At 33.0% G+C, this 12,636-nt stretch overlaps 1 protein-coding gene across 6 annotated transcripts in view; it reads left to right on the top strand.

The window, feature by feature from the left end:
- Nucleotides 1–12,636, top strand: part of LOC123716222 (ankyrin repeat and sterile alpha motif domain-containing protein 1B-like) — a 93,437-nt gene that overhangs the window by 64,008 nt on the left and 16,793 nt on the right. For all 6 annotated transcript variants that reach the window (XM_045671876.1, XM_045671885.1, XM_045671891.1 and 3 more), the window contains 3 exons: nt 9,070–9,221; nt 9,722–9,835; nt 12,241–12,477. In XM_045671876.1, the coding sequence (XP_045527832.1) occupies nt 9,070–9,221; nt 9,722–9,835; nt 12,241–12,477 (503 nt within the window). The remainder of the gene's footprint in view (nt 1–9,069; nt 9,222–9,721; nt 9,836–12,240; nt 12,478–12,636) is intronic.

The following is a 12,636-nucleotide window of genomic DNA, read 5'->3' as shown; positions in this document are numbered from 1 at the left end:
AGCGCATGTCATTTTCCGTACCTCGACGTCCGTCGTTCCACAACTGAGCGTTTTCTAAGGCAGTTTCTGCCGCGCACCACCACTATGTGGAACCAGCTGCGTACTAATGTATTTCCGAACCAATTCGACTTAGGGTCCTTCAAGAAAAGAGCGTACCAAAACTCCGTCCGGCAACGCACTTGTGACCCTTTTGGCATTGTGAGTGTCCATGGGCGGCGGTATAACTTAACATCAGGTGAGCCTCCTGCCCGTTTGCCTCCTATTAAAATTGCCTACATATAAAAAAATGTTGAAGTCCCAGTCGTCAGTGTATTCAATTAGATCACCTACTAGAGCATCAAAAGAATGCTATTGATAACGCCACTGATTTTATCGTCAATATTCAATTAGAAAATTTAATTAAAATTCTAACTTACTAACAGTTCCCAAATCAAGGGCGTAGAACGTACAGGAAAGAAACTCCGCCAGTACATATTTGTGTATATAATATGTCCATAGTAATCACGTTATAAACAAGACCACTCCTTAAGTATTAATTACGCGGTGAACAGATGAATTTGTTCACATTAAAATGTTTGGACAGGTTTGTGGTTGCTCTTGTTATATTTTTGACATGACCACAAACTCGACCGAATGGTTTCTTTAAGAGAACGATTGAATACATTTTCTCTGCATATAAAATTGTATGAACGCTTAGGAGTGGTTTAGCATAAACGAACTGTGTTGTAAAATAAATACCATATTAATATAAACCATTCCTTAGAACGAAAAAGTCGACGGCACAGAAAGTTGTCTATTAAAAATGATTACGATACAAATACAGATATAAGTGATCAGATCAGACCCAGACCTAAGTAGGTTGTTGAGTAGGCCATTAGTATTTATTTATTTATTATATTAATGTAATAAACATTTCCGTATTATGTTACATACGAATGTAACATAATAATCATAATTTTCTTCTATTCTCTACTGGCTTCGCATATGTTATTATTTATGTTGGAAATATATATGTATAGGAGATAAGGAAACATTCTAATGGAAAAAGATTTTTATTAATTTTATAACGTAACATACAACTAATTTAACATTTCATATTTACTCTCTGTATGTATTTCGTGGTATTTTTTTCTCTAAATAGGAAAGTAGGCGATCTACTGTTCCCGACACACGCCGTCGTCTATTTGCGTTGAAGGAAAACAACTTTCAACTAATAAGCGAGTCTATACGCTCAAATAAGTAAATTTTTGTACAGCTGGGGATCGAACCTACGAACTCATAGAGGAGATTCGCACCCTCAAAACACTAGGCCAACACTTCTGTATATAATTTACCTGTGAATGACGTATACTGTGTGTCATAGATTACTCATTTTTGGTAAAAACGATAACGATTGCATTCATATTTTTTGATAATATATCTTGACAATATATGTTTGTTGTTTAATATACAGAATTCTAAATATTTCACAACGACACCGATGTCAACTTCAAATGCTGCATTATCATATATATATAGCAGTGCAAAAGCATATTCGCAAGTAACAATATCAATAACATTGCACCGTTATGAAGGTTATGTTGCAATTTCGTATTAATCATCATGACGGGAAATTTTTCCTTGTCATTCTTCCGTCCATTGTAACAATTCTCTTTATCTTATCATCAGAAACACTAAACCTGTCTTATTTTTTTTCTGTCAATATCACACTTTTTTAACAAAGAGTTGCAAATGTCCCGTAGTAAAAGCAACAGGCGTATGGTGTACTCGACTCACTCTCTGAGGTAGGTATACCCATTAACACTACCTTGGGTACGTAACAATACGACCGCATTAAAGAGGCCCTCGGGTTCGCTTTCGAATTCTATCTCAGAGTTGTAGCCTGTATATGTTTTATGGATACGCTTCACCATAAAAATTCAAAGACAATATATTAAATAAAAATGTGTGTGAAAAGTGTTGACAAACTATATTATGAAGACGATATTTGGTGTATTTGTTAATGACTAAAGACTTTATAGATTCTCTAAGGAGTTTATCATAGAATGTAACGTTTCATAGATGTAGATTGTAGAGAGAATATAAAGGCAAGCAAAAGTGCAAATAGTGGCACCAAAATAGATACTTATCTTATCTGAATCTCTTAAATTTTTAAAAATGTCCTTATTTTTGATTTCTAAGCTTTTCCTTAGTTTCCTTAGCTCAACATTTGTTCCAATACTTAAATAAAATTTAACCCTCTGATTCGTCACCACTAAATCAGTATTTTAACTATAGTCCTCTTTCGCCTCTTTCTATCCAATAATGTTTACACTGTATTGAAAAGAGACATATGAGTACATAAATAATGAGGAAACTCCGCGCTTGTTTTTCTATCTTATCTATTCTCGTAAAGTTCTTTTGAACGAATTGTATTCTTTAGTTCCCTATTTATTATTGTATTTTTATTCTACAATAAAGTTTTTAAAAGATACTGCGACTTTACATGAATTACAATCTAACTTATTCTACAATACTAGTGAATAGCTTAAACTACGGTCATGTTCATTAATAGACTTAGTATTTTATAATGTTTTGATACTAAGCTCGTAGGTCCGAGATACCGCACTTGCACTTATATTCATTATTACACTAGGATAAATAACTCAAAAGGATTACTTCTCTTTGGGCGTATTTTTCCTGTTCTGTCAAGAAGTCTGTATACGTACATAGGCTGTGTACGTAGGCATTTTCTTTAATACAGAATAATTAAAATCCATAACAAAAATAACATCCAAGCCACATGTTACATTTTTTACCCAAATAAAAGTATTTAAAACCACACGAGAACTATTAGGTTTCATTACGTTCTGATAGCTTAATTTTCTTATAAAAGTATGGAGCTTTAAACTTTATTCCAAGGGATTTAAGATGCCTTACTGTTCGTTAGTTTATCTGTAACAAAGTTTGGTGTTAAAAAAACTTTGTCGTATAGGGTTACATTTGGGGTTGCGTTATCTTGTTTTTATGCGTTTTTTACTTTTTAAGATATCAATTTAAGGACATATTTTCTTTAACCTTGGGTTAATTTTAATTTCCATTGGAAAATTTGTATAAAGATCTTAAAGATAAACTATAATTGAAGTTATTCAAATAAATTTTGCTAGATAGATGTTAAATAAACAATAAAGCTTATTGATACTAGAGGGTAGTTAAGAAAGCTTTAAAAGTTCGCGGGTAATTCAAAAAATACTTGATTCATAAATCTATTAAAATAATGAAGTAAGCTTGTATAGTTAAAGGGTTGAAGTGTATTCGAGGAAGGATCTTATCTCTCAAATACCGAACAACACTGGCCTTGGCAGCGAGACACATGCTTCGTTTAAATGCTGCTCATTACTAAAAGCTATGCCAAGTATATGATATTTTTTATATATTTATTTGATCCTACGATCTATCATATATATAAAAACCGCACGTGAAAAGCTTATACTAGGCGGTAAGAGGTGACATCTGTCAATGTCAACGTCAAACTTGACAAATGACAATCGATGTTGTGTTTACTATTTTAAATACTAGAACTGATTAAACATATATAACAAAGTATATTAATACTAACATACGTTTTCTGATTCAAGCTCCATTCTACTTTAAATGCATTCAATGAGTTTCTATATATTTTCTAGTGGATTAAATCCTTAAATAGCTTGTAGATAATCGCCACCATATGCTTCTGTATCGCACACAAATGTGAACCGCAGTTGTTTAGATAAAAATAAGAACATGAAACTTAAAAAAATAAAATATATAGGCATTTCATGTCCAGAGATTATTATACATGTTAATGGGGCAGATACATCTACAAGTCCGTTGGGCATTTTTAAGGAGGTCCCTGCACAAACCAATTAGTATTACATTCGGAATCAAACCTAGGACTATACCTCTTTTATGTATTTTATCCACGCAGGCGGCTGATATATAATTATACACAATATGTACTTGGAAAAGTTGAAATATTTAAAGTTAGACAAATCTGTTCATTAATCTTGAAGCAAAGGCGAGAAACGCTTATCAAGACGACAGGTGTTAACGGCCCTTAACGAAAGCCTTATTTCTATGTAGATAGAGCTTAAATTACGATTCAACATTATCTAGTTCAAAATTTACATACGTTAATGTAGTTCGAATTACGCCTCGTTAATCATAGTTTTCTTTAAGTTCTCACGCCATTACGTAGAGGTAATGAATGGCACACAAGAGACTATTTAAAATATTTTTATTGAACTTACACGCGCAAATTGATGAGTTAATAATGCATTAGTGATACTAGACAAGATACAGCCTATCTGGTACCTGGTAATCTGCATTGTTAAGCGAATGAGGATTTTTTCATGAAACGGTGGCAAACTGGCACCTGATGAGGAGGCACATGATGTTAAGGCTTTTCAAGAAAGTGCACGCTCTTCTCCTAAAGGACCCTAAGTCGAATTGGTTTGGGAATAGGTGGGCAGCTGGTTCTACATAGTGTGCTCGGCAAAAACTGTCTTAAAAATCACTCAGAACATGTGGAATTTCGTATTCTGACTCGACGTCCGATATTATTAATAAAAACTACTAGTAGTAACTAGCATTGGAAGTGTAGTTCACCGTTACGAATCTGTTCGCAGTGTATGGCATATTATTACTATTTTTTTTTCTTTACTTACTTACTTGCCTGGAAGAGATCGCTCGAAAGCGATAAGGCCGCCAGTTGACCTCCTTTTGATTTAATTAAGTTCATTTTTTTATATTGTAATGTAACGTAGTGTTAATAAATAAATAAGAAATGCCAAACTGGTTCAAGTCACGCTTAATCCTTTTAGAAATGGTGCTTTGCGCTTAGTCTGACTCCCGTACATAAAAAATATTGTACTTTGATGTGAGTTATAGTTAGTCTCGTTTTGGTATGAGATAAAAACTGTTACAAAACCCTTCTTAATTTGAATACTGAACTATCTTTTTTACTAATATGTTTGTTGATTGTTAAAAGCTCAAGACAAAAATAAGTAGTTTCCTTTAAACTAAAAGCCTTTTAAAAGGTTTCTTATCTTTACTTTATTTTCAAAAGAAATTAGTTCGCGACTGTCGTTCACACAGGTCAATCGTCTTGCTAAAAATTGAAACAATTGATTCTGATTAAACATGTGACTGCGCGACTTACTGTGATTGCAGTAGACTTACTGTATTAAAAAAAATATACCTGTTTAAAAAAAATATCTGAAATGTGTGTGAAAATGGGAAATTATATTAATTAATTAAAGACACTTTTAAAATACTAGAAATCAAATTTTCATGTAATATGTAGACATTGTTATTGCTTTGTTTATCTACGTAATCTTCATTAAAAAAAGGTACAAACGAAACGAAAGTCGTACAAATTATATCGACTGTCACTACGTATATGAAGACATATTAAAACACCTCAGTTTTTTTTTAATTTTTGGCTTTATCTTGTCGATACCTATATATGTATTAACTTATTGTATAAGGGTACAAGTAGATTGGTTTCAAAGAATTGATGTCGTATATACAAACAACTGTACATATACCGTTGTACTACGTTTCTATTTAAATGCGAAATCACATAATACAATTTAAAATCTACTAGCTAAAAAATAGCTAATATCTTTAAAATAGGTTAATATTTCCTTTTTAAATCTACAGCTTGTTTCAAATCTACTGCTTTATGCTGCCTGCAATTTTATTTTCGCAATCTACAAGCCCTGATGTGTTTTATCAAACAAACACTTGCGGTTCGTATTGCCCAGTTGCTCTGCGCGCCTCTAATCGGGCGAGCGTCTGAAATTCTAGTACTTATAAACTCATATGTCTATTGTGTCATGTGTCATAAGCGTGTGTGATGAGTGAAGTGACGTTCAAAAAACGATGGCTTTAAACGATTCAGGAGCTCTTAATGATTATACCGATGGGAAATTGTGAGTAATACTAATTGTATGAAACAAGTATATTTATTAAAATATCGGTATTTGTTGATTGTGTTATATATATGATATATAACACAATCAACATGTTATATATGATGTACATTAAACTCAATGGATACAAAATTTCTGTAGAATTCGAATTATATATATGTTGCATATGAAAACAAGCAACATACATTATTTGAGATGCGATAGGATGCAATGGGCGGCTAACAAACGATCTCTTTCACGTAAGTAAGGAAAAAAAATCTGTTGTTATGTTACTTAGTTAAATTGTATTATACAATTATCAAACTCAATCTAAAATAAAATATAAAAGCGTATCTTACGGTTCGTGAATTACAATTTACAATGCAATACTATCTCATATATATATATTATTTATATTGTAACTTACTAAGAAATCAGAGGGAACATATATTTGCTATGTTGAGAAACAAAGCAATAGAAAGTGAAAAAAAATTTTTTTTTGAACTTAATTTCAAACTGTTTTGGTCTTTAAATTAGAGGCAAATTTATGACATCATATTATGATCAATTTCACGTTTACTTGAAGCGTAATAATGACTCACTCAACCTACTTAGACATCGTTAAATATTTATAATGTATAAAAATATATGATAGTGACATTGGCTTAGTTATCTATCGATAGGTTTATCTTATTTGTATTTGATACCGATTTTATTTAATCTTGTATAATTTAAGACTTTTTTTTTCAGTAGATTTGTTATAATCACAATTTTTGAATTTGTCAGTTATACAAAAGCTCCTTATAGCATTTATTTTAAGCTATAATATATACTACTATTATATGTTTTCCGAATGGTATTTTTTATATCACTATTCTGTTCATCTATTCTGTTTAAAATACCTTTTAAGGCTGGGTCTTAGATGTCTATATCTTTCGTGATCATTTGTTTTTAAAATGCGCAAGTGCCTTCTGTGCCTAAGATAAGTCGTCGACTTTTTGGGTCTAAGGCACGACATTACTCACGATATTAAACGCGCACAAATAATGTTGCCTGGTGCGCAGCAAGAGAACTAACCTACGACCTCAGGGATGAGAGTCCCTGAAGCCAGTATACCAACACTGCTCTACTGTACCGTATCACATCATTCACTTCATCACCTAGTCAAAATCTGTACTCGTGAAATAGTTTATAAAATCGGTAAATCAACGATTGTGTAACAATGGTACATTGTTAACTATATCATACTGTTATGATATTTATATTCTCATTGTCAATATGACCTTTCTTTTAAATAGTCCAGCATTATCAAGAAGAGAGCATAGCATTCACTGAGAAATCGGCAATACTCCCGCTATCTACCGGCGGTACCTGGGCGTCGCTTATCACTTTATAGTGCTCACTACACACTTCAAAGTGATCCGATCGCTGGCTTGCCTTGTCCCATTAAAAAAAATGTTTATGACAGATGTCTTCTAGAAGATTACCCCTAATCAGCCCATAGACGATTTGGCCATCTTCTACTGCGTCTTTTATGCCTGGTAGAATGCGAGTGCCTGGTCATACAATATCTGTTACATATAGTAATAAAAAGTATTTATTGTGTTACATAGTTCTATAAGAATTTTAGAAAGGCTAAAGTGGGGACACTAAAAAGGCTGGGAAACACCGAATTGTGGTCATATACGATATACTAAATAACTATAGAAGACAGGGAGTCAATGTTTATTAAGCTCAAATTGATTCAAATTGTATATGTATCCGGCTCTTGAACAAAGGAACTTGTTGATATCAAGTGACTGTGAGAATATTCGGTCTAAAGACTCTTATGTTACCTTACTATCAAAAATATTTTGTAACTTAAACGAAAATATCAAACAATTGAGTACTAATTATATTATCATATCATATTTTCTTTTTTTTAAAAAATCAATGGCGCTACAACCGTTCTAGTTCTGGCCCTCAGATTTCCGTATCTGTTTGATGGTCGTTTGTATATCTCATAGGTAAGTAGGTAATCAGCCTGCCTGACACACGCCGTCAACTTTTTGGGTCTAAGGCAAGGTTCCGTCACGATGTTTTCCTTTACTGATCGAGCGAATGTAAATGCGCATATAGGAAGAAAGTCTATTGGTGCACAGCCGGGGTTTGAACAACCTAATTGTGAAGACTAGGCCAATCCTACGCTTGCGCCAACTTCTCTAGTTATTGTAATTTCCATTACGTCGTGATCTGCATTTCCCTTGGGTAAAGGCCTCCGGCTGAACTTTCCATTTGGATCTGTTCTTAGCATCCTTCATCCATTTCTCCCCAAAAACCTTTATGATGTCGTCAGCCCATGGCTTTTGTGGTCTTCCTACGTTTCCTTTTCCTAGAGGTCCAATATTTCTCAATATCAAAATGAATAATTTATGCACATTAATAAAATTAATATTAATTTATTGTTAAATGAAAGTTAGTTACGACCTTAAAGCGATTTCTATTTTTTTGTCTAACTGGTCATAAAAACATAACCTTGCAAATCAATGTGATTAACCTACATTTACAAAAAAATCTGAAACTTATCTGTCTTTGGAGAATTCATTTATTGGCTTCGGTGTGTACTTTGTTTCTTAGTTTACATTCAAATGTGGTTTTTTTATTGATTTAATTTCGGTTTTGATGGGTTATAAACATTTATTTATTTAACAAAATAAGCTACCATTACAGATTACTCCAAAGAGAACTATATACATAAAAATCAAATACAAAACAAATACATATTCATAGCAAAAACAACATTAAACAGTATTGAAAAATTTACAACAATACTAACTTTTTCTTCCAGTATAGGACTGATCTATGCAGTTCATTAATATTTATACATTGTGTCGTCTGTGCCCCTCTAGAGGTTAATTTTCGCTAAAGATAACGGCAGTCGATGTTGCCTCCTAACATTACCAATTTATCTACTCAATATGGCTTTAAATAATTATTTCATAAACTAACTGAAAGTTTGCTGTTAATTGTTGCTCGTTATATTATTACAGGAGCTTTTGGTTTAGTGAATTTGGGATAATAATGTATTTAGGGGATAATGTATTTTTATATAAATCCTATCTAATGCTATGTGATTTATATAAACCATTATTAACAGGCCTCTTCAAAGGCTCCACCACCACCCTCGACGGAATAGGCCTACGACCGACGCCCGCGGAACGGCCGAAGACATTACGGAAACTCAAGTCAGTGTACGACGCGTCACCCACAGAGCCTACTAATGTCAACACTAACAGCAGCAATGGACAGGTAACTATTACTTTAGTCTGTGCACAAGTTACTTGAAGACTTTCCTCTATGGTACAGAAATGTTTCGCAACTACTCGAAATTTAAATAGAAGTTTAGTAACTGATGTAGTCGCGAATTGTTTCAAACAATTGTGGACGGACTCAACTAGTTTGTACACATGTTAATCATCGATTCTACGTAAAAAAATAAGAAATCTTTTTAATCTATTTCATTTTATTTATTAACACTTCATTACATTACAATATAAAAAAATAACATAAATCAATCAAAAGGAGGGCAACTGGCGGCCTTATCGCTTTCGAGACATCTCTTTTAGGCAATCACTGTGAGTAAAGAAAAAAAAAGTTGTAATTACATAAGATATGCAAGAAGTGCAAAAATACATGTTATACACAGTTATTAAGACAAAACTAAACACTACACAGACAAGACTAATCTATACACTTGCTTTAACCTCCAAACTTGTTATAACAATCACTATTCAATTGTTATTATTCAGGTGGACAGAAGCTTCAATGGTACGGAGGAGGAAGTTAGAAGAAGGAGTAATACAACAAGCTCAAGTCACAGTGGCGACAAATCTCTCTCAATACTCAGCCCATTTGATGAGCAGGTACGATATCAAATTTTTGTCAAGTCAAGTCAAGACATCGCGGTAAATATGATTCCCGTATACCAAACATGTATTGCATTTAGACATACGAGACAGAACTTATTATTAAATAGACAAATAACGTAAAAATGTATAACGATACTGCAGAATGGCGATTGTCACGTTAACCAAATGTGTTTAAGTAATTTCGCATGGCCTTGAGCTGTGTCTAACGTTATTAAAGAGGAGGTCTTCACAGTTGAATACTAATGCAATTTATGTTCATACCATGAAATGACAAAGAGCGGAAATGCTGGAATTAGTGCTCAACGGTCTGAACACCTGCGGTTATAAAGATATATGCATAATGGGGCGGAGACTATTTCATAATTTTGTTTAACAAGCTAATTTACTTTTGAACTTGATATTACTGTTTTCATGCACCGTGATGCACAATCTTAAATGACACTGTGTTGTATTCATGACACATTGTATGAGTCCGTATCTGTTCGAATGGTATATCTTCGATGACAATTGAAATGTAGCCATAATATTTTTTTTTATTATTATACATTAAAACAAATCTGTTTTGGCCAATTTTTTATTTGAATTGTGTTCATTAATAAATAAATATAAAACGTAATCTATTCCGAACTAGAAATGGTTTGAGTAATTTTTATATCACTCATATTAATAAGCAAAGCAAGTACAATCAAATCTCAAATGTAAAGTTTTCAAACATTAATCAACATTGATATAAAAGTTTAAAAAAATTGATTTAGGCTGGCTGAGAGAGAAGAAAAAAATCTTTAAATAGTAATGATATTATTCAATGCTATTGTCTTGTATTGTATTCATTGTATTAATTAATCTCGTAAAATGTTATATTAATATGTAGTGAGATTGTAAATTTACGTACTTACATCAAATAATGGTGTTGCGACCTATATATTTATGATAATATATTCGTGTAAAACTGCAAATTCAAGGGTATAGATACTGCTACCCTGACATACTTCTAAAGTGTGTTTAATGCTTAATTTGCACCGTTGTTTTGGGGTGAAAGGTTGTGTCAGTGCTAGTACGTGGTTAAGTGATGTTTTTGCTTAAATCAATTTATGTTTGCTGCTACTTTTGCTGTGCGTTCGGCTCGCACTGTCCAGCGTCAACAAGCGAATGGGACGTCAGTTACTCTCGCTGCTTAATGGGTTTCTCGAGTCTGCACCTGAGAGCGACCTATTTGTGAAGCGTATGGGGGTAATATACTGAGATTTAAAAATGTACTTGGAAAAGATTAGAGGATATCAGGAGGTTTACTGTCAATTTTGTAAATAGCTAAATTGTATTTTATTTTTAGTTAAAATTTGGCCATAAATAAATGTTAAAAACTCTTGAAATACTTTAAATAAAACGAAAAATAGAAATATAGAATACATAAAAACAGAGAAATTTTGTAACATGCTTCTGCGTTGAACGTAAAGTATTTTGTGTATAGTGTTGTAAACTACAATGATGGAGTTTTGAATAACAAATGTTCATTCCCCTTTGGGTGCAGGTAGGCAGGTGTTTATAAACTGTCAGGTGGTATCTGCAGGTGCAAGTTTGTCATTTTATTTTGCATGATTATCCTTACGCTTACTGTAGTGCCTGATGTATGTATTCATTGAAGATATATTATATAACAGGTGAAAAGTTGTGATCTTGTTGTTGGGCAACAATTATGGTGATCACAATAAATATAAAGTATTACATTTTCTTAAAGCATTAAAAAATACAGTTTAAAAATGTCTAACTAAAACGACAAAAGATAGTACTAAACTAAAAGAACAGAAAACTAGTATTTTACCTCTTAAAAGAGTAACGTTTGGTACAACAACGAATTAGTGTCTTTCACGAAAAGAGCGTACTACACACTTGCGAGCATTTTGGCGAATGTCCATCGCTTAACATCATCTGCCAGTTTTCACCGTGTTCTATATTTAAAAAAAATAATTAACAAGGGCTGATGAAACTTTTTCAATGTTTTCTCTAGGCCGTTGCAACTCACTTCAAACTTTCTATTTGAACATGATGTATGTTTTCGATAGCCAGTAAATATTCAGAATGTATTACTACTTAGTACTTATGTGGGAGTACCTTATTGAGAACTGGTAGCACTTTCCTCCTTTTTTAAATCGTTTCGGTAAACAAAATTTTCTTATTACCTATAGCCCGAAACAGACATCTATGTAAATCATTCTATTTTTTTACTAAATGTACAAAGTCATGCACGCGTATCAACCAAATCAGAAATAAACAATTTTGTGTCGGCATGCCCCTCTACATTACGTAAAAAAAAAACTTAAATAAAAGTACCGACCGTTCGTTACTTTGGGCATGAATTACTCCACGTTTACATTTTCTTTTTTATTTTTATAATCCCGCAGGAGGAATGGGCAAAAATCTCCGAGATAATGGCCTCATTCGGGAGCAAACTTGTTCGTGAATCCGTCTTCGTCTCAGAACTTGAACAGGAGTTCACGAACCGCCTCGGTCTCAGTTGTTCCGAGTCCAGTCTTAGTCCGTCAGTGGCGTCGAGCCTCGGTCTTTGGCTGTCTGGTTTGGGTCTGCATGACTATGAACCCTTATTCATAGATAGTGGATATGATGATATTGAATTTGTCGTAAGTATTCTACCTAGAGATAGTCTTTTTATTTCCATACCCATAGGGAAGAGATTTATATACACGAAATCATAAAGCCATCAATCATTTTAAGCAGGTGATTATTATTCCCGAAAAAACATTATTGTCATATAGTCGTCAGCTACGAGAACATTTTAA

Source organism: Pieris brassicae, chromosome 1 (assembly GCF_905147105.1).
Source record: "Pieris brassicae chromosome 1, ilPieBrab1.1, whole genome shotgun sequence".
NCBI lineage: Eukaryota > Metazoa > Arthropoda > Insecta > Lepidoptera > Pieridae > Pieris > Pieris brassicae.
The sequence above is the reverse complement of the archived record's forward strand: the minus strand, read 5'-3'. Positions and strand labels throughout refer to the sequence as shown.